General features: G+C 31.6%; 1 protein-coding gene across 4 annotated transcripts in view; it reads right to left on the bottom strand.

Annotated features, from left to right (window-relative positions):
* LOC143190554 (uncharacterized) overlaps window positions 1-21735 on the bottom strand; it is an 87082-nt gene extending 65347 nt beyond the window's left edge. Inside the window, exon 1 of one of the 4 annotated variants that reach the window (XM_076394927.1) lies at window positions 21673-21735. Coding sequence is in view for 2 of the 4 variants with exons in the window: in XM_076394925.1 (XP_076251040.1) it covers window positions 17031-17078 (48 nt within the window). In the remaining 2 variants the exon portion in view is untranslated. Of the gene's footprint in view, window positions 1-4706; window positions 4844-7894; window positions 7974-17030; window positions 17414-21672 lie in introns of those variants that run through there. The other 3 variants (XM_076394925.1, XM_076394926.1, XM_076394928.1) reach the window with 3 other exon arrangements.
* Window positions 21736-24491: the final 2756 nt, after the last annotated feature.

The raw sequence follows: 24491 nt of genomic DNA, 5'->3' as shown, positions 1-24491 counted from the left end.
ATTATATATAGTTGCTTTATTACAATTTATTTACTTTTATTACTATAATTTCAAGAATTTCTTCGGAGTCGACTTACCTCTAACAATAAATTAAAAATATATATCTGTTGATAATGATGTTGAAAATATTTGAACATACCATTATCAAGAGTATATCGGAGTGGAAATCAATTGCTTAAAATGATTTGTTTAATTTTCTTTTCCACAAAGATTCACTATGATTTAGACAATCTATTATATAATATTTTAGACTTAACATTTCATCCTAATGAGTAACTAGCTATTGTTATATAACAATTAAATTATTTATGTAATAAGAATTTGAAACATTTATTACTATATACTGGGTAAATAAAAATAATTCCAACAGGCTAAGGACAATAAAAGTTCAAATCCATTGATTTCTGTAACCTGTAATCTTTTTACCAACGGATATGTTCAATAATAAGTAATTTAACAGGTCAATTGAAGTCCCCGGCCTACCAAAGTAAAAAAATGTTTTTGGCAAAATTGGTTTTTTTATTCAACATAATTCCCTTCAAGGGTGATACACTGATTATACCGAGACCCTCCAACTTTTCCATACCATTTTTGTAGTACGATTTGTCCTTTGCTTCAAATAGACGTCAATTTCGTCGATCACCTATTCATTCGACGAAAATTTCTTTCCAGCGAGCATTCTTTTGAGATCTGAGAACAGGATTTTTTTCATGGATTTTTGACACGATGCATTGTCTTGGTGAAGTAGCACTTTCTTTTTCTTCAAACGCGGCCGTTTTTCGGTGATTTCGTCCTTCAAACGGTCCAATAACGCTATGTAATAGTCGCTGTTGATGGTCCTTCCTCTTTTAAGGTAGTCAATGAAAATTATTCCACACGCATCCCAAAATACAAACACCATAACCTTGCCAGCCGACTGTTGCGTTCTCTCATACTTTGGAGCGGGTTCATCGTGTGCAGTCCACTCGGATGACTGTCGGTTGGACTTCGGAGTGAAATGATGGAGCCATGTTTCATCCATTGTCACATATCGATGTAAAAACACGGGTTTATTACGCTTGATCATCTGCAAACACTGCTCCGAATCATCAACTCGTCGTTGTTTTTGGTAAAAAGCGAGCTCGCGCGGCATCCCCTTTGCGCAGAGCTTTCTCATACCCAAATATTCGTGAATGATATGATGTACACGTTCAGTTGATATCTTTAGAGGGTCTGCTATTTCATTCAGTTTCAATTTACGGTTATTCAAAATCATTTTGTGAATTTTTTTAATGTTTTCGTCGGTAACAACCTCTTTTGGGCGTCCACTGCGTTCACCGTCTTCGGTGCTCATTTGACCACGTCTAAACTTAGCATACCAATCCTTGATGGTTGATTTCCCTGGGGCAGTGTCCGGAAACTCGGCATCAAGCCAAGTTTTTGCTTTAACTGTATTTTTCTCTTCAAAAGCAGTATTTTATCAACACGCGAAATTCTTTTTATCCATTTTTTTCACACTAACAAAAGTTGCTTCACTCAAAATACTATAATTCACAAACTAATGATCCGAAAGGTTTCAAATTTATACACTGCTCTTTTGAGGGTTAGGGCTAACTGAAAAACATATCGGTTTAATTTTAGTAGCGCCATCTATGTGCCAGGCCGGTGACTTTTCAATTGATCTGTTATAACCTTTACATACGAGGGATAATTTTTAAATTTTGAATTTTTCAAAACATTCCATAATTGTTTCTTTTTACTTTTTTAAAAATCTTATTTAGTGTTGGGGTCCTTCCTGACTGAAAATAGTCGAAATAATCGATATTCGAAAAATAGTCGAATAATATAAAATAGTCGATACTAAAACAACTAGAGCAATGCAGTGCCCTATTCGTGATAACAGATAGGGATGTATGAATTCCTTCCTGTCCTAATTTTAAGAGAGGAAAGGACGGAGATAATTGCTTGATTCTCTGTGTTGTACAGATCAATTGATGTTAAATAATTTTAAATGCAAAGCAAGCAGCATTGTGAAATAAATGAAAAAATTCAAAAATGACATAAATGACTCGGAGATACACATATTAATGTTCGATCTCTCTGTAGGAAAGTAAAGGAAAGAAATAATTGCTGTAATTTGTTATCTTCCAAATGACAGTTTCATTTTGAACTATGTAAAATTATTTTTATATTTTGTATATTTGACTTGATTGTAATGAGGCATGGACTAATGACCACTAAATATTTGTATCGTATTTTTTCAGTCAATATTTATCAACTATTTAACAATCGCATCTTTTTTGAAAATAATAATATTCTTTATATATATAATTTAAAGTCTCCTTTTACCAACTATGGTTATATCTGGACTGAGGATCTATATGTTCGACTTCGTTTTGTTGATTTTATTAACTCTTTAAACAAATTGGTGGGGCAATTTCTCAACGCCATACAGTTTTCAAAGAGCCTGTCATTATTTTTTAAGTAAACATTCTAAAATTTCCATTTTAGAACACAGTAGCTTTTAGATTAATATAGAGAAATTGAGGATATATGATGAATGATGTGGTACAAAGCCATCATCAAGCCAATCTAGATTCAGGTATCAATCTAGATTTAGTTATGGGGTATAGCAAGCAGCAATATATTAAAATATTATAAAGATAACATAATAAAGCCTTAAGTCAAAATGTTCAATATTCCTTCATATATGGAGAGCAGGTACCTGCATCTATATCTCAATATGATAACAGTGAACCAGGAAATAAGTCTGCATAGTAAAATATCGGATTTGTACGACATACAAACAAGCAGGAAGAGAATGATACTTGTGCCCAGAGATGGAAGTCAAAAAAAAAGTAAAATTAAAACACGAAATTGTTTATCCATCCATTGTTTTGAAATTAACAAAAGTAGTATTACTCTTAGCAAAATAACTCACAAACTTATGAGTACAATATCAAGAAATTTTAACAGCTTTCTTTTGAAAGGCTAGCACTAACTGAAAAAGCAATAAATGCAAATTTAGGTGAATGCAATAAAACAACCGGCATCTATAGGTTAGGCCCGAAACTTTTCAGCACATGTGTTACAACAAACAAGCAGTTTAGAAGTTGGATAACATAGTAGCTTATTGTTTTGAGGCAGATAGAGAAAAAATGATTTGAAGATAATATAGAATAGAAAATCTAAAAAAAATTTGACTACGTCTTAATATCGCCAATATTTTGTTTAAACTGACATAAGTATATATATTTTCAGTTATCAATTGTCACGATACTTATCTTCATACATACAATTTTGATATTCAAATAAGTTTTTAAAGTACTGAACACCTGTTCACTTTATACATTAACAGTTGGCAATTTTCCTATTTTATAATGCCCTGGATATTTCGATTTTTTAATTGGTTCGAATAGAAATTTTATACAGTCACAGCTTCTATATTTATATGTATGAAAGCTTCAAAAAGTTATTTAAATCCAATTTGTTGCTTTTGAGAAAAAATAAGAAAAAGTTTCATTTCTTGGGGTACCTATATTGTACGATACTGAAAACTAACTTAGTGTAAAAGTTGTTTCATGTAAAATTATGCACTAGATACTGATCTAATCGGTTAATTTACCGACATTAAAAAAGGTGGATGTTCTATGATCGACTGTATATTTTTTTAAATGTATGTTCACCGATTTGTCCGTCAATTATGGACCGATTTTCAAATCAGGACCTGGTGGTGGAAGCCGACGAAATCGAGGGAAACCCTCAAATTTCAAAGGCATGTACAATGTTGTCACATATTTTTTTATATAAAATAATCAGAATGTTATTGCTGAAGTGAAATGACGGAAAATCGGAAGTTGTTCAGCGCAAAAGCCATTCAGTTTCTCTTTAAGCAGTAACCATATCAAATAAGAAGTTGTAGAAATACTGTAGACAATTGCTTCTATGGTGTAATGGTTGGGACGTTCAGCTGACACGTGGCGGTCGCGTTTTTGTTGTTCTAGTTTGGTTAGAATATTTGTCAAATCATCTAGGCTAGGTAGCGGACCCCGGGGTCTGAAGCGGTGCTTATTTTCAATCATTGTTTCTTGACTCATATTTTTCCTCATACGGGCTGCACCTATACTTGGCATTGTAATGCTTAATAAAGTAACTGCGTAATTTATTGAGTAAATAACTAACACTGAAAAGAGAAAAATAATCAAATTTAGATTTTTTAGTCTCTAGATTTTTAAGTCTGATTATTTTTAACTTTTTAGTGAGTTCCTTATTTATTTTTTGAAGTCGATTCAATTGTTTTATTAAAAATAATTTATTTTTAAATGCTGTTTTACCACCTTTGCGACACAATGCCGGATGACATCATGAGGAAGAATACATTAGTCACGTTTACGGCTAAAATGAATCAATTGTAGTTTATATGAATTATTTCCACGGGTATCATTCAAACCGAAACTGGATATTAACCATTAATTAGAATTATAACCTCTAATGATTGTGCAAGATTCGTTTGCGGTCCACCTTAATCTTTATCGACTAATATCTGCAATTTTTTGTTTTTAAACTTCTTTTTCCAGAGGGAACCTTTATTAAAACTTTAAAACTATTATCTGCAAGATGCAATATTTGTCACCACGAATTTAGACACACCTCAATTTTTAGATAATACAACAACTGATATATTAAATACACTAAACAACAGAAATGAAACTTAAACATCTACTTACGTATATCACAATTAAAAAAAATCGGTAATTTAGTTTGAAATTAATTCAACCATTCATTATATTTTAAAATCTAATTTTTACGTATTCGTTGAAATACAATTGTTAGGTTATGACGTCTAATACATTAGGATGAAACTGATATTATTAGAAATATGTGACTCTAGCGTTATGTACGTCCATACAACCGCAGTTCTTACGTTATAGAAAAACCGCAATAAACTGATAATAGTATAATAAAATAACTTCAAGTTCGTCGACTTGTTTTGATTGAAATTTGGATCTCAAAATTCTATTTATAGTCGGATCTCATTAACCTGTAGCGATATTATTAAGAACCAATTTGTATGTATAGTCTGGACTTTTATTTTTAATTTATTATTTAGCTGAGTGTATCCAAGAGTGTTAACGTCTGTCGTGTCGTTGTTCTATCTACTTCCTGGTCCTTCCTAATATTCATAAAGAAGAATTCTTTATGAATATGACCTTGATAAGAAAAAAAACTTATTTAAGTGTGAAATATAATTATTGATCGCCTTTTTATTCGATATACCGAATTAGACTTTTTTGTTTTTTTGTATTCCTATCAAGAAATTGGTAATTTCGAGTGGTCAAAATATGTTTGCTTCAGAAATGCCCAAGAGTGAATTTGAATTAAAAAATGAAAACCAAGAATTTCATGAAATAAATTGATTAAAGGATTTTGAAATTATGACGTCGAGATGTGGAGAAAGGGAGGTGAAGATAAGTCGGAGGGTAATAAAAATACGCTGACTACCATACTAACTTGGTTACAATCACAATATACAGGTATATGTAAATAATGTAGTAAAAGGGACATGACTAAACGCATATGATGTACATAGAACAATTGAAGTAAAATAACTAGAATAATGATAAGATCGAGTAAATAGAAGACAAAAAAGCCTGTATAAGATTAATTATTTTGAATAGGAAGGTCAACGTTAAAATATAATTTTGTAAGCCTAATATTTCAAGGAATCTAAGAAAATTCGGTTATGACGAAGTTTATGTCTAGTAAATGGCCAGGAAAGTCAAATTCTTCTTTCAGTCTGAAAAAAGGAAGACAGCGGGACTAGAGAAAAGGTAGATTTTTCTCAGCAGTTGTACGTGTGTATGAGTGTATGTACATGATATATCAGCAGCTTTAATTTAAAATATCTTAGCATAAGTCGATTGACTATGAACACCCTTAAGGTTGACCTACATTCATTTAGCAATGTTCTTATCGAGAACAGTTTCAATATTTTTCTTCGACACTGAAATAATTATAACGAAACAAAATATGATAAATATGATATATGGAGAAGGAAATTATGGATAAGTTTATGAAATTGTATCAAGTAGGCTATATAAATGTGTATTTTATGCATTGTCTTTATTGAATATATTTCTCGAAGCTTTTGGCAACCGTTTAGTTGTATAGTTGAAAAAAAGTATAGTTGAAATTTTCGATTAAAAACATCACATCCGAAAAGTTATTACTTGATTTGACCGCGCTAAAAATTATTTCAATCTCATTTGAATATCGACGAAGACGAAAATAACAAAGATTATTTTGAACTTGATACAATTTTAGGTTTGCATTTATTGGCCATTGTAAACAAACCTGATATCTAAAATTTGTGTAAGTTTTTCTTCAAAATCAAAGTTATTTATAAATTATTCATTCTCTCATCTATTCATTTGAAGTACTCTCAGTCAGTGGCTACTAAAATATTGTCTTGGCAAGTCAACGCTTACTTGTCATAGAGTTCAATGAGTGTCATTTAGTTTCATTAAGCTATTTGCTTGTTTCCGTATTGTCTACATACTGATAATATCTAATCAATTTTTTGTTACTGTTCTTTTCATGGAAAGGTTTTTGACGACGTTATATAATAATAATTTAAATAAATCAAATAATTTATGAATGCAAGATGAAAAGTTTTCGGGTTGACAACGAAATAACTAAGTTCTACATTCTGTTTTCTATTCCTTCCCACTTTATTCACCACATTTCTTCAAGCTTAGAAGCAGATGAAGCCTGAAGCCTTTTTTCTTCAAATCAGGTGTTTTTTTTGTTTTTTGATATTCAGGCGTCCAAGAAGGTTGGACAAATTTACCTTCTACTTTTTTACAAAGTTTTCTTTCTCATATTTGTCGCTAAATCACTGACTTCCATTTCCCGTTTCCACTATTATTTCGATTTTGGTGTATAGTGGAGTATCATTATTTTATACAGTATAGCAAATTTCAGTACAATATCGACTAGTTCACTATTGAATAAACCTAAAGATTTCTGAAAAATCGTTTGTTCATTTGCTTTTGGTTGGAATTCAGCAATTGCGTTACACATCTTGCACAGAGTTTTCGCATCCCTGATTCCTTATGCAACAGGATTCGTACACAACTATTCTTCCAACATACCCAGAGCCTCAGCTATGTTACTCTCTTTGGTAGCCTATTGTCCAGTTCTATATTATACGCTCTTTCTATTATTTCTTGTATGCTTGACGGTTTTGTCGTTCATCATGTGGGCTATCATCGAAGTACGTACAGATACATTTAACATTCAGAGGGCGATTTTCATTTAAGCACAGACAACTAAGATTTAAATGTTTGTTAACCTCGGGTGAATTTTCTTAAGTGTTAATTCCAAAACCAAGAAAATTTGTCAAATGACCTTTTCACCTTATCCTCGTATATATACTATGCATTATTATTAAAATAATCAAGGAATTAACCGATAGCAAAAATTAGTTGACGTTTCTTATTTAAAGTTAAACTCCGGAAAATATATTGATTACTTGGTGGATACTTGAGTCTACATATATATATAGTAGAGACTGATTAAGTCGGCGTAAATGTTCAATAACAATTAATAATCGAAAAAAATATCTTTATATGGGTGTTATAGACTAGATCATCATAATCATGGCAACTACAAACATGTAAAAATGGCTAAAAGCGATTCTTTGTGTATCAATACAAGATCATGTACTAAAATGTACTAAAAACATGTACTAAAATTTGATTTGTAAATTTTAAAAAGTCAATGAAACAAATGAAAACAAATAAAAAATAATTCCAACAATATCAGTACATGACTAAATGTAACATTACTAATATTTCAAATTACAAATATTATTAATTTTATTAGAATGTCACATTATTTTTAATAGACTTACCCCATTTTTATAAATTTCCTTTAATACACTTTTTGCTAGTTCACTCATAATTCGATTAAAAGCTCTAACGAAATTTCCTCGATTATATTACAAAATCCCCGTAAGAAATTTGCATTTCTAAACACGGTGAATTACCAGATGACTACATTGATATGCAAGTAGCGAATTATATCACCATCTGACTGTACGGGAGTGTAAAGCTCTGTAACCGCGGCATTGAACGGCGGCATTTCTTTAGATATTCTCCAGACAGGAAGTAGAACATATTGTTAATATCCACGCACACATTCGTACTGTTTATGACTAAATTTTTACAGATTCCTTTTTACAGTACAATGACGTCTATCCTCGTATTAACTCTTAGAATTTATGATGACAGCAGATTTTTCTTCTAGATTCTAATAGGTGGGGCAAAAGTCCCGCTACCATCTTGGTTTCACTCTAACCATTGTGTTGTGTAGACGTCCAAATTGTATTGTGGATAAATATACGCCACAAGAGCAAGCAGAAATTGTGATAAATTTAATTGAAAATAATCGTTCCATTATTGCCACTTAGCGGAAATTGCATAAAAAATATCCTAATCGTTCATGTGGCTCTGGTGCGCGATAATGTTGCAGAGTCTACAGAAACATCAATTCGGAGACGTGGGTATATTTCTATACGCAGTTTAAGGCGAATTTTGAAAACTGATTTCAGAATGTTCCCGTACAAAATTCAATTAGTCCAACAATTGCTTCCGAGAGATCCTGATCGACGACAGATCGAGTACAGTAATGCAGTCCTAAGACTGTCTGGTGAAATTGAAGATTTTTCGACTAAATTGATAATGAGCGATAAAGCTCATTTTCTTCTCACTGTCTACGCCAATTCACCGAATAGTCGGTTTTGAGGAACACAGAATCCTCAATTAATTCATGAAACATCATTGCATCCACTAAAAACAACTGCATGGTGTGGTATTCAAAAACATTATTGGTCCCTATTTTTTTGAAAATGACCAAGGTGTTGCAGTTACTGTTACTACTGAACGGTACCAAGACATGATTAGAAATGTTCTTGTGCCTGAAATGGAAGAGTAAGGACTAGAGGACAGGTGGTTTCAGCAAGATGGAGCCTCAGCACACACAGCTCGTTCAACAATTCAATCACTGAATAACATTTTTCGACGAAGATTCATTTCTTGAAGTAGCGATTTAGCATAGCTACCCAGATCTCCGGATTTAACAGCACCAGGCTTTTTCTTATAGTTTTTTTTTTTAAATCAGAAGTTTATGTGAATAAGGTCCAAATGTTTCAACATCCTAAAGACAATATTCGTCACGAAATTGAAGTAATTCAGCCTTAGATGTTGCAGGATGTCATGAAAAATGCTTTAAGAAGAGCCGAAAGTTGCATAGCGAATCGCGGGTACCTTTAGCCGATATAATTTTTCAATCATAACGAAAAAAAAATTTAAAGACCAAATACATTTTTAAAGAAAACTAAGCTTACTTATCTTTTCTTTGAGCAAAGTTATAGGCAATCAAAATGATAGCTAGATTTTTTCCCCACGTTGTATAGGAATTTCAAGGAAATTATGGTTCTAAAGTTAGGAGATCAATTTGCACTATTCTGGGTATGGAATAGAGATGTCAGCTATGGAGAGAAATATTGATATATCAATGTATAGGTAAACAAAATATTTCGAAACCAAGCCATGGAAAATTTTCTTGAAAAATTTCAAACAAAAGTTCTCTCTTTCATATCCTCTTTCTAAAATTTTAGTTCTTTTAATATGCCTAAATGGAACTAAAAGTTCGATACTTTATTTAGAGTTATCGATACTTCTAAGAAATATATCGACGCAAAATTATCCATAATATCGATATATCGAACAAAAAATATCGATATTTTTTCAGCATCCCTAGTATGGACTTATAAGTGATCTCGATCTTAATAATTAGTTACCTTGGTTGGTTAAATTAAGGGCTAATCGCAAACTCAAGTTGTCGCAGTTCAGCTGAGTAACCCCAATAGTTTTCGCTCGGCAACGACAAAGGATTTTTTATGAAAAATTGTGAAGTATATTTTTGTGTTTGATTGGATAGAAGGTCGAGCTCTTAAAGAACTCTTGAAAATTGTCCTAAGATGTATGTAAGATGTACCCCCAGAAGGATCGTAACCCTACCGTAACAATGGTATTTTTAGAATGCAGCTTGATAAAACCTACTATCAACGGTGTGAAGCCGCTATAACCAAATCTGATCTGCTTTTCGTGTGCTTGTATGTATTTTGATTAGCGATATCTATTGATGAAAATGCGAACTGCCAATGTAAACAACTGTTAAACATCCTAACCTAACTGTTAAATTGGACGGTTTTGACATTTGTTTATATAAAATAATAGTTTTACATTCAGTATTTTTAAGCTTATCAGAGTATACAGATGCTTAGATCCCTTATTTTTGTACTTCCTTACTTCCTTGCTTTTATTATTCCGAAATCAATACTTTTAGAAATTTCTGATGATGCAGTGCAGTCGTATCCCAAACATTAGTTTTAGTTTTTTCGAATTAACAGTAGTTATTTTAGATAGCTTGAAGAATAACAAAAATTCAAAGACAATAGATTGCAGGACATATTGAGCAAAACCTCAGCTCGCACTCTCAGAAAACTTTTAGACAACTTAGATTCACGGTTTCCAGATGTTTTCATGCGATGGTAGAGATCCAAAAGACGCTCCTGTCTCATTAATTACACAAGGAATTACCAATTTTCTATGGCGTATTGGGACTGGCGATGAAATGTTGCTGCGACTATTTAAGTACAAAAACTCATGAGTTAGCCCAGGAGAGTCCTCCACATCGACATCGAGCCGGAATATTTATTGTCATAAAGGTGTAGAGTATTACGATCTGCTAAAACCGAATGAAACTATCACCGCAGATGATTACCAATGTAAATAAATTGAATGACGTATTGTTGTGAAAAAGACCAGCCAGTCATCCTCTTGTATGGCAGTGCTCCGTAACACATTGTGAAGTATACGGAGTTTATTTAATAACATGTCGAGTTTATTATTTCATAGCTTTATTATGCATGCTGTCGAAATGGTGTTACATTACCACTAAGTCTAAATGGCGTCATTTAGCATTATTTCTAAATCATACGGAATATATCTATAGTCTATTGAAAGTTTTTTGTACATACATTATCAAGATGTTTAATATATTGCCTGCCGCAATTTGTAAATTCATTTTAGAATCAGACAATATTCCCTCTCATTTTATTCTATTTAAAAAGAGACCCAATGCTGTCTGATTAGTTCGAATACATTTTCAGAACAAAGTCCTGAGAGGTATTGTGGGCGCACCCAAATACTATAGGACTGATTACCTACATCGAGACGTATGCAAAATTCTTGAAAGCAATAGTGATAAGAGGTTATAACTCTTACCTATAAACTATTGTGGCGATATAATTAACTGTAGTTTTTAGATGTACTATAATGTTAAAATAAATTATATTTGACAACATTTTTGTTCAACTATTTTATTTGGATTAGAATTTTGTTGTATGTCAAGTCCAAACTGAACTCTGAGTTTTGAATTGATGCGGCAACATTGCAACGTTTTGACGTCACAAGTTTAAATGACGTATGTTCAAAATAACTTTGAAGAGACTATATATAGAAATAGTTTCATAAAGAACCAGAAATATTGTCCAAGCTAATGTTCAGAAAAATACAAGCTGTAGCTGTAAATTACCAATACTTATTTTTATTTCTTTAAAACGATGTAAAAATGTACCTTGTTTTATTCCATTATTCATGACGGTCAAACAAGTATTAGGAGTTAAAATATTTATATAAGTATCCCAAATTATTATATTAAATATGTTCCAAGTAATTACTATTAACAACAACGTACATAAAATTATTTATAGTTTAATCTCGTTCAACTAACTTAAAAATGTTTTATTAGAAATATTGCCTATATAAAAGTTATCAGTGATATCAATAACTTATTATCTTTGAAAGTTTCTTGGAAAATGTATATAAATTTGATTGACAACAACAATTTAACTTATATTACAGCCGGTATTCTATTGGTGCAAAAATGAAATGTCAATGTAAACAAGCAAACGTAACTATTGAATTCGATGGTTTTTACATTTCTTCACAAAAAATAATGGTTTTCCATTTAGCATTATTGCATTATTCAGTGTAAACAGAAGCTAATAATGCTCACAAATAAATTTTCACAAACAACATTCTTTTTATCGTTTTGATTTGAAGAAATCTCCTGCAGAACTCTAATAACAGTTTTAGGAACGTATGATGCTGCTGCTTCATTATATCTCAATTGTCGGTTTTGGGTCTCAGTGATTTAAAAGTGATTATTTTGATATGGCAATGACCTGAAGGAGCAAGAAACTTTGAATATTGCAAGATTGTTGAATTGCTTTTTGAATTGAATATTTATTGGACGAAAATGAAGTTCAAAGAACTCCCAGACAGCTTACCATTTGATGAATCAACTGTTTTTTAGGCGCTATTATGGGATGGAAAAGATCCAAAAGAAAATTTTGATCGAAATTCAAAAGTTATCGGTTCATTATCAGTCAGTGGTTAGTTCAGGAGAGACATCCACATCAACAACGAAGCTGAATATACCTAAGTTATTGCTGTACATATGGTTAGGTCAAAATTCTAAAATGCTAAGTGCGTAAATGGATTAATCATTGGAATACTGCCAAACCAACATCTGTATCGCTATGTTTCCAGAAAAATGGGAAAAATTTGACAATAGTTGAGAAAATCATCACAAATAATTTGGTTAATTTATATTGTGCCGATTTTTCTCAAGAAATGCATTATTAAAGTGAACAAATTATCAAACTGTCATGTAGATGCTTGCAAATATTTGATAGTCCCCTTTACTTTAAGGCTCCTTGCCAAAGGACTTTAGTACTTTTATTAAATCTCTTAGGTCTGTTAAGGTACAAACCGATTTTTTATAGCTCAACACTGGTCCCTTTTAACTAATTCGATCTAAAATATGAACATGGCGCTTATTTACTTTTAAGTTTTATCTTAAAAATTTTTATTAAAATATTAAAATAGACAGATATACATTATTAAATTTTTTTCTTCTTAATAACTATTGTTTGATTTATGTATTATAATTTACTTAGATAAATTTAAAATAAAAGTTGTTTATAATAAATATGCGCAATTTTTATTAGCTAGTCTGTAAAATAATTAAAAATAAAACATTTTTTTTATAAAAATAAATTAAATAAACTATAACGGAAAAATTATAAATGTAGAGCGATCATATTAACAAAAGTGCAAGCTGATATACTAACCAAACACCTTACTCTTTAGCATTAATTCTTCTGTTGATACATCAAAACAAGTGTCTGCAAGGTTACGAAATTGCTTTCTCAGTAATGTATTTAAAATATTACACCCATTTTTAGTTTTTATTTATAACAGATTAGAACAGTTGGCGATATTTATCAAAGAAGAACTTCAAAACAAAATTAAGGGATATATATTGTCATTTTTCGTTTATCTTAAACAAGTATATACATTTTTGATACATTTTCGTTAAAATGTCATACTATTCAGAAATTGAATAGACTTTTAATTGTTTATTGATAAGAACAGAACTAGAATCATGAAGTTGTCAGAATGAGGACAAAATATTATTATTATGCATATATAACGTATAAAATTAAGTTTTATTTTAATTTACTAATTCAACATCTGATAGTTAGTTCAGATTTACCTTCATTTTAAGTATTACTGATGCTATTGAGGTGTTTGAACATGCTGGCTTACCTTGGACATGTGAACCTACTATTTCTGTTTCTTAATTGTTTTAGACTGTGGGATTTGCTATTACTGAGATAGCAGTTGTTATTATTATAAACAAACCACTAGTATAACCACCTTCAGTGCTGTAAGTTTGTAATACAAAATAAGCTGCAATATAAACATGAATAATTTATGTACGGATGCTATTTTGTGGTTTTTCTGAAAAAATACGATTTAACATATTTCTTTTGTTGTTGAACTAAATATTTTGTTCAAAGCAATTTTGATGGCCAAAAATACGTTGTCCTAAAATGAGCCCTTATTGATTAAATTTGATAAGATAACACTAATCATTGTTAGTAATAATAAGCTTAATAAGTTTATTATTCTTTAAAAATAACTTCTTTAGTGTTTATTAATATTTTGCGTATTTAAACTTGTTTTAAAGACAAAACTTTTTACGCATTTCTATATCGAATTAGACTCCACAATTAATATGATATAGTACATCACACTAATTTTAGATTAGTAAAACTCATTGCGCCAGTTTTATTCCACTACATGTTTTTTTAATTGTGTTTTTTCTTACCAGATATACGAATTGATAAATAAATTATTCTATGATTATGCTCTATCCAGGGCAAGTGTTTTTGAACGGTATACATTGTTTAAAGGATGCAGTTAATGTGTAAAGGGCGTCCTGTACACCTTCAATTTTTTGCCGTGAAGAATTATGTTAAGGAAATCAAGGATTTGGTGGCCAAATATCTTTATCACACTTGTTATTTTCTCGAACAACTGCTTAGAAGATGTTGCAATTTGTCGATTGAGTAGTTTAAAATAAAATCGAATGAGAGTTTTTAAAGGGAATCAATGTTTCGAAGACTTTATAGAGTAAACATACTTTGCGAAAAAAAATCTCATGTGTTTAAGATCACACACCGTTAATTAGATTGTATTCAGTATTGCATTCAGAATTTATTATTGCGTACATTACAGTATCCAAATATGAGGCACAGCATGGAACAGTATTATATCGAAATATTAAAAACACTTCAAGTTTTAAGGGACATGCTCAATATGAGCAACAGGTACATGTGTCTAGGTCTCAATATGAGAATAGTGAAGCGATATGAACAATATCAGAGAAGACTTGAGCTAAGATACAAATGGGCTGGTATTAGCGCGGAATAGTGTAGGTGGGCAACAGCACGCGATTCTGAAGGGATGTGAAATTCCCAGTGGAAGTAACACATTCAAGTAGAAGGATGGCAGCTGCGTCCACAGATGTAAACTGCCTTATAAAAAACACAACATTTGCAAACAAATAGTTTAGTAGTAGGACAGATTGAATAAAACAATGAAAGAAAACACAAACAAAAAAACAGAAATCAAAAACAAAATAATTTTCATCATTATTTTAATTTTGACGATTTTTAGTCATTGAGCATTAAAACAACTCAATATTCAATTGCCTTATAAATTACGTATTTTTCATGCTGGTAATTGATATTGATTGAATCATTGATTGACGCTATCAAACACAATTAAGTATTGGGTTGATTGAAGAATCCCATGACAATTTAATTTGAACTTCAGTTAGTTTTTGCCATACATTTAACAGGCCTAGAAAGTATCTATAATGGATTAATAACAGGTATATTTTTTGGTAATAATCTTTAGATTTTAATTAATTAATATAAGGTGATTTATATTAAAATATTAATGCCTAATAAATTAATCTTAAACAATTTACAATATATAGTATCATTGTCAAAATTTCGTAAGATTGTAAAATATCTCAAAAATTCCTTTTTATGGTTTCAAATATGTTAACCCGTATGTGGCTACCCCAACAATTCCTTGGTAACCTATTACATTTCAAAATTTAAATAAGACAATAAAACAATGAAAAAGTAATAAATAATATTATTCACCGCAATTTACACTGCATTACTCATTACTCGAAGAATTATTTATTTATTCCAACACTATTAAACCACAACATAACAATCGAAATATGATATAAATCTACATGCTAACATATCAGCTTTATGTGGTGATGCTTAGCCATCAATCTTATAACATCGATGATCAACCATCAACCAACGAGGGTAATTGAAGTATAGTAAAGATGAGAAGTGTTTGGTAAGTTCTTCAGGCGAAAGAGAACATATACAGTACACATTCAATATACAAATTCAATCATTATAAAACCGCAGACATAACTAAGTCTTTAGAATTATATTGATGAATACAGAGAAATACATAGAATACATTAAAACAACTCAATATTCAATTGCTTTATAAATTACATATTTTTTATGCTGATAATTGATTTTGATTGAATCATTGATTGACGCTAACAAACACAATCAAATATTGGGCTTATTGAAGAATCCCATGACAATTTAATTTAAACTTCAGTTAGTTCTTGCCATACATTTAACAGGTTTAGAAAGTATGTGCAATGCATTAATAACAAGTATGTTTTCGGTAATAATCTCTAGGTTGAAAATGTCAGCTGAAGGCCATAGAATGTTTTGTGAAGCTTATGGCAACAATGCTCCATTGTTGAAGGCATTTCTTGCGCGAAAAACGGTAATACAAGCAAAAGCACAAGCATTTCATTCATTGCAGCGTGAAAATTCTCGGCCACGTGTTTCTAAACTGGTGAAAAGATATTTGGAAATATTAAAATAGGAAATACTACACCACCGGGCGTATTCTCCATGCCTTGCTCTTTCTAATTACTACTTGTTCCGACACATGAGTCGTGGTCTGTCTGAGCACGCTTAATTTCTTATGAAGATAGCAAAAAAATGGGTATATTCGTGGATAGCCTCAAAATTGTTCTTTCAGATGGAATTGGTGAATTGCCTGAAAGATGGGGAAAAGTAGCGGCTATGGATGCACAATACTTTGAATAAAATACATTGTATCGATTTTTCACAATAAAACTTCAAATTAATAAAAATCCTGTAAGATAAAATTTTAGGCAAATACATTTTTGCTGTACCCTTTCCATGAGGCTCTTAGAAGTTTCATGATTTAATGAGACTTCACTACAATGTCACGGGATGTCGTTATTCTTCGTGTCTAATTGGATTTCATTACGTATTTAATAGATTTATTTTCAACCTTCGGAGACTCGACGTTTTTAAGTTTCAAGTCTCGTTTGTTATGTTACAATTTTATGTTATAAAAAGTTATAGTAATGAGCCACGATAAGGCTTTTAGCTATACCAAACTAAATTATAAGAAACGTTTTTCTTGATATGGTTGTTTTGTGTTGTCAAATATGACGAGATCGCTTATAACGAAACTTACCCCATGGTTGTTGATATCCTCCACTGCACTTTTCACCTTGCCACTCATAATCGAACTGAAGCGCTTCCGATCTTTTCGCTTATTGTATATAAAACAGCGATAAAAATCTCTGCAGTGAAAAACATAATAAATTGCCGTATGACTGGATCGAAATTTTAAGTAGCTGCAAAACCGCCAACGATTCGACAACGATGACAATGTTCTGCGGTGATATTCGAACGACGAATGTTAATCTGTACGATTCGAGACCGAATATTGGACGATTCAACGCGAAATCTGACTAATTTGTTATAATTGGCTTATGCGACCCTATTATTTTTTATGTTCATTTTCAATTTTTTTCAGTTGCAGGTGATCTTATCAGATATGTAGTTATCATCCTAATTATATAATTATTTTGTTTTTATATGTATTATGTTTTATATATTTAATTTATTTTTATTGTACGCCATTTGGTATATATCAGGTGCACCGGAAAGTTATTGCCGATTTTATCAAAAAAAAACTACATAGTTTTCAAGAAAATGGAGAAATGCATTTATTCAAGGTATTGGCGATTTGATTTTATACTTCTTTTCTGTCTTTTAGGCAATGTCATGTCATGAATGCCATCACAAAAAAACTTTTTAAACTTGGAGCAAAACTATTCGTCGAACCATTTTCTAACTTCTTGGAAATTGGTGAAGTACTGCTCTACAAGCACGTGCCCTAATCATGCGAAAAGTTGATAGTCAAACGAGGCAAGGTCTGGAGAGTACGGCGGATAGGATAGTATGTTTCATCTAAGTGTTTTCAGTGTTTTCTTGACCGGTTTTGCTATAGGAGACGGCGTCTTATCATGCTGTAATATCACTTTACCGTGTCTTCGGGCTCATTCTTGGTGTTTTTCGATGAATACATGGTTCAAATTAATCATTTGTTGTCAATAGCGATCACTATTAACTGCTTCATTAGGTCATAACACAGTTCAACAGGTCGTAATATCCTAAGCCATCCTGAAATTACTGAACACTGAGAATTGTCTTGCGACCAAAACTATTTGGCCTTGGAGTTGATCGATCGGCTTTGCTAAGTGATAACCATGACTTTTTACATTTAGTGTTTTCAAAATATACCCAATTTTCATCATACCTTTGAAGCAGCATGATTTTTCGATTTTCCATTTGCCTATCATCGAAATGATGTGTCACCGATCATCCCATCTTTTGGAATTTCCCTATTTTATTTTTACACATTTAGTGCTTCTGCCAATTATTTTTGAGTTTATTTTAGCAATTTAATCGAAATGACCACTTTTGAATCTTCGATAATACACCTCATATGTTTTTGAGGTTACAGCATGCTCACCGTAAGTTTTTAACAGCAGCAAAGTCCTAAGGTGCATTTTTAACTCAACTAACAGGTCTATTGAAAAGTCCATGGCCTTACACATAGATAGTACTACTAGAATTTTCAGATTTTTCAGTTAGCCCTAACCCTCAAAAGATGCGCGTATAAATTTGACTGTCGGGTCATTCGTTTGTGGTTTAAAGCATTTTGAGTGAAGCAACTTTTGTTATTGTGAAAAAATGGAAAAAAAGGAATTTCGCGTGTTGATAAAATATTGCTTTTTAAAGGGAAAATAAACAGTTGAAGCAAGAACTTGGCTTGATGCCGAGTTTCCTGACACTGGTCCAGGAAAATCAACGATCAAGGATTGGTATGTTTTTATGCTAAGTTTAGGCGTGGCGAAATGAGTACCGAAGACGGTGAACGCAATGGACGTCCAAAAGGGGTTGTTACCGACGAAAACATTTAAAAAATCCATAAAATGGTTTTGAATGACCGTAAATTGAAATTGAATGAAATATCTGACACTTTGAAGATATCAACTGAACGCGTACATCATATCATTCACGAATATTTGGGTATGAGAAAGTATGTGCAAAGTGGATGCCGCGCGAGCTCACTTTTGACTAAAAACAACGACGAGTTGATGATTCGGAGCGGTGTTTGAAGATGATCAAGTGTAATAAATCCGAGTTTTTACGTCGGTATGTGACAATGGATGAAACATGGCTCCATCATTTCATGCCGAGTCAAATCGACAGTCACCCGAGTGGACTGCACACGATGAACCCGCTCCAAAGCGTGGGAAAACGCAACAGTCGGCTGGCAAGGTTATGGCGTCTGTATTTTGGGATGCGAATAGAATAATTTTCATTGACTACCTTGAAAAAGGAAGGACCATCAACAGCGACTATTACATAGCGTTTGAAGGACGAAATCGCCGAAAAACGGCCGCATTTGAAGAAAAAGAAAGTGCTGATTCACCAAGACAAAGCACCGTGTCACAAGTCAGTGAAAACGATGGCAAAAATTCATGAATTGAGATACAAATTGCTTCTTCACGCACCGTATTCTCCAGATCTGACTATCCTATCCCCAGAGACTATTTCCCTGTTCTCAGATCTCAAAAGAATGCTCTTTAAGAGAAACAAATTGATATTTGGACAAAGGACAAATCGTACTACAAAAATTGTATCGAAAAGTTTCAGGGTCGCTATAATCAGTGCATCACCCTTGAAGGGAATTATGTTAAATTAAAAAAAAATTCGCCCAATAAATGTGTTTTACTATAGTAGGCCGGGGACTTTTCAATTAACTTGTTATGACTAGTTTATTCTCGTTGACTTATTTATTTTATCGCTTACTCCAGTAACAAGTATCGAAGTATCATGAATGTAGCCATAGTAATATATTCGACTTGTGGTATAACACATGTATAGAGTATATAAATAACATGACCTAAAACAGTGCCTTGCGATACACTTGCTTTTGTTTCAGTCATTGTAGAATAAATTTCTTCTTATTTCACTCTAAACCCTCTGTTGAGAAATAGGAGTTTAAGAGTTCAACGTATTGCTTATGGTAACTTTTCATGGAGTTTGAAAAATGAATATATTTTGCCAAACTTTATAGTTTAAGGATATATGTAAGTAATCTTTTTTTCGTAGGCTTTTTCAATAATGTCTGTCATTCTATGTACTTGCTTAATTATTAAATGTTTGCCGGTTGTAGTTTTTTCTATCTTTCGACCTATCTTCTCTGTTAAAAATCTGTCTAATTTGTTGCTCGGCACCGATTTCAATCAGTTGGTAGTAGTTAAAATAACATTGTAAATAGATCAATAAGTTCAGGTAGTTATTAAGCTAAATTGTGTGTATATTGTAGAATTTTAAAATACGTGTAGTAGATATGCTAAATAAAGGTTTTGTTTATTTTTATTTAGTTAGTACAACGATTATAACATACATATTTTATTTTGAAAAGTGTTTTTTATTAAAAATGTAAGTTTGATTATTTTTTACTTTTTAGTGAGTTCCTTATCTATTTTTTGAAGTCGGTTCAATTTTATTGTTATATTTGCTTAATAAATTACGTAGTTATTTTATTAAGTATTACAATGGATGTCCCAAGTAAAAGTACAGCCCCCATGAGGAAAAATAGGAATAAAGAAACAATGATTGAAAATAACGAACATTTCAGGCCCAGGAGTCCGCTACCTAATCTAGGTGATTTGACAAATGTTCCAATCAAACTAAAACAAAAAAGCCGCTGCCGCGTTGGGACTTGAATCACCAACCTTTGCGTGTGGGCTCAACATTCTAATCATTACACCAGACTTGCCCGCAGGTTATAAGGTGTCTCACATGATATGCTTATTACTTAAAAATCCAACTAATTAATTTTTACACTAAACTAATTCTGATTTTTCGTCACATCAATTCAGCAATAATATTATACACCAATATTTGATTGTTTTAGATAAAAAATATATGAAATCATTGTACGAGCCTTTGAAATGAGGTTTTCCTCTCCTTTTGAAAATCGGTCCATAATGACGGAGAAATCAGCGAACATCTTCTTCTGAATTTTTCTGAACAGCTCATTGTTTTTTGAAGTCGTTAAAAAAAGGGGCAGCACTTGATATTTGTTTTGCTATGATTGAAATAAAAGAACGCAATAATCAGACTAATTAAGTGTTTTTTTAATGGCAATATTTTAATCGCTATCTGCTTAATATTTTTGTCCTGTCTAATCATCAACCAGCTATTTAATAACTAACTGTAATATTTTTTTAAAAGTTCTTGAAACCAAGAACCTCTAAGTCTAAGAATTGATCTATACAAGCTTTAATTTTCCTATTGGTTTTATAGGTACTAGAATAATTAATACTATTTTTTTATGAAATTATGTAAGTTTTATTATATTGCTAAAAATATTACACGTATTTTAAGATTCTTGTTGCTTCTGATAGTAATCATATGATATAAATTCGTTACTTGTAATCTTTTAAGTAGTAAAATTTATATAAAAATGTATTTAATATATTTTCCACATTTTCACTTTTTATATGTCTCTAATTTTTATATCATAATATCACATGAGCATTTGTTTCTCTTAAATTCATCTCTATTGAAGGATATTTTGGTCAATATTATGTTAATATCAATTTTTTTTCATATGTATAAACATATATCAGATACCTATATAATTTTAAAAATAATCGTTTATTAATGAATAAACAAACATACTTGACATTTTAGAAATATTTTACCAAGATTTTTTTTACAATTTTCAAAGATGTAAATACACTTACTTTGATGTTAAATCATATTTATTCAACTAGTCAAACAACTGCAGCGATGTTTTTAACATGAATAATACGAAGATGAAAAGTAATGTTTTAAACATTGCTACTATCATAAGAACAAACAAAGATAAAGCTAGAAAGAGACCTATATGTTTATTTAAGATACCATTATCTTATACTGCATCAAAATCAGTAAAATATATACCTAATTGTTCATAAATTTCCGGAAATTTGTAAACCTTAGAATGGGTGCTATTTACTGGATTAAGACGTTTTTGTGATGAAAAAATTGGGTTGTTTAAAACGTTCGCGGATCAGTTTTTTTAAAGATTTTTTTGCGACTTTGGCGGATGTCTTCATTTTGCGACGGTTTTGATATAAACGCGACGAAGACAGCCCTAAAGTGTATATATAAAATAACAAATTAATAAATAAAATAAAATTAATAACATACAGGGGAGACTAAATGTATAAATAGTGTATATACAATGGATACAAACACAAGTAAATAAACAGAACTATAACGAAGTAGAGACTTTAATCATACAGCACACACTAGCACCCACACTGAAGTGGTAATGATTATTTAGTCAGCGACACTTATCTCAACATTGGCTAGTCTGTTTGTATTTTCTCCTGTTAAGGAATCATTAGTTTTGAAGCCTATACATAGCTCTAATCTTGGTAAGTCGTGGACAGTTGTCTTGTATGTGGTAGACTGAAGTAAGGGCAAGGTGACAAAACTCATAGTGAGCAGCCGGATTCGAAGCCACCAAGTGACCGTTCAGTCGATTGGTCAGTTAGATTAGTTAGTTGATTCAGTGCTACGGCATGGTGACGAAGGGTAGGAACGTGAAGAGAGGAGAAAGAATAGTTTTAATTTCACAGAGTTTGTTATGGTTGGCCTATTGGGTCTAACAACGCTGTACCTCGTTTTTTTGTGAAACACGCTTTGAATGGGATAAGGTCAGTATGGATACAAACATTTGCGATGGGGAGGGGAGAGGAAGATTATCGCAAAGAGTTCAGCAGTCATTATTAAATCCTGTTCAGGGAGCATCACAAAAGCACTGCCAAGCATACTTTGAGATTTAGGACCAACGATATATATGTAGTAGTGACCTGAGAGAAGTTCCTAGAACTTGGACAGAAGAAGAATGTATAGCCTTCCATAGGATCATGACAAAAAAATCAGAATTGGAAGATTATTAAGGTTCCGAGATATATCGATCAATAAACTAATTAGTTAAATAATGTTTTCAGAGTTATTAACATAGCAGGAAGATAATACTAAATTCATAAGGGGTATTCTATTCTAGAAATTTGAAAAAAGAGATATTTCCAAGGCTCAACACTTTAAGAATTCCCCACTTCATCAGCCTATAATTTTTGAAAATGAAAAATTCATAATCTTCTCACTTATTTTTTCTTTTATATATGCCTTAAACTAAATAAATATCTAGTAAAAAATGGATAACAAAAATATTGTTTAATTTCTCTTATTCATTTGAAAAATATAGCTTCAGAACACCCTCAGGGATCAAAAAACTTTTCATTTCGGAGGGCCGATTGACTCATTGTTTACATCGTGAAGTCCAACAAGACCCATTACATTTATTTAAGATTTGTTGTATGTATAGGGATTTTCAGTTTCAGTTTTGGGATGTCATGCTATATTTATACAGAATTTGGGTCAGGACTTGAATTGCTTGCACTAATAAACAATCGCAAAAATACATATATGTAATGAAATCGGATTAATTGATTTATTAAAATGTGTTTATTTTAATTTCTAGGTCAATATTGATAATTTATTTGATAAAATATAACTTGAATATTCCGCAGAAGTCTGTCATGATAAGTTATATACCAATCATAGCGAATTGTCAAAGCAGTTTTAAATTTTTTTTGTATTCAAAAAAGTAGATATGTTTTTATTGATTTTATAGATATATGGATATCTTTTCTACAAATTTAGGATAAAATCGTCATTTTGTGCTATGCGAACTTAATAATCTCTGATTTGTGATCTTGACGACAAGTAATTTTGATGCTTTTGCAGCCAAATTTCCTTATTTACTATATGTATACTGACATGATATGGCACTGGCGAGCATTTTGGCGCGAATTTAAATCTTAAAATAGAGAAAAGCACTCATTCCTGTCTCGGTAGCTCAAAGTAAATGATTATTGACAACGCCGTTTGTTCGCTGACTGGGCGTCAAAGAGTTTGGAAGATAAATTCCAATGTTGGTCGTCTAATTGAAATATGGCGTATATTTATAATTTTCACCTAAATTGAGTGTAAGAGCATGCATGAGCTATTTGAGAATGTGGCTATGGGATTTTTAAAGCCCATTAACAAATAGCGATTGCTGCAATGTACATAATTATTTAACCACCTAACCTAACTATTAAATTCGATGGTTTTGGCTTTCTCTACATAAAACAATAGTTGTTCTTTTAGTGTTATTAAGTCATTCAGTGTATGTCTATATACACTCTATATCATCACGGAATGTTTTAGTGTATGAATGAAGTTTTAGAGATACATTAATTTTGTTGTTTAACTTGAATAAATCTGCTACCGAAGCCGCCCACACTTTTTTCGATATTATAACGATGTTACTCATCATACCTCAATTGTTGATTTTGGTTCTAACAATTGAATAGTGATGATTTAGATGCCAATGATAAAGATCGCCTGGAGATTGAAAAAGTTCGGCGTTCTTACCAGGCGTTAAATGTTTTCTGTGCACAAAGGCAAAAAGTCATGAGTTAGTCCAAAAGAGCCACTTATATCAACACCATAACGGGATATTCAT

This window comes from Rhynchophorus ferrugineus, unplaced genomic scaffold (assembly GCF_030347505.1).
Source record: "Rhynchophorus ferrugineus isolate W39M unplaced genomic scaffold, kcgeb_rfMv2 rfM2, whole genome shotgun sequence".
NCBI classification, from domain to species: domain Eukaryota; kingdom Metazoa; phylum Arthropoda; class Insecta; order Coleoptera; family Curculionidae; genus Rhynchophorus; species Rhynchophorus ferrugineus.
The sequence above is the reverse complement of the archived record's forward strand: the minus strand, read 5'-3'. Positions and strand labels throughout refer to the sequence as shown.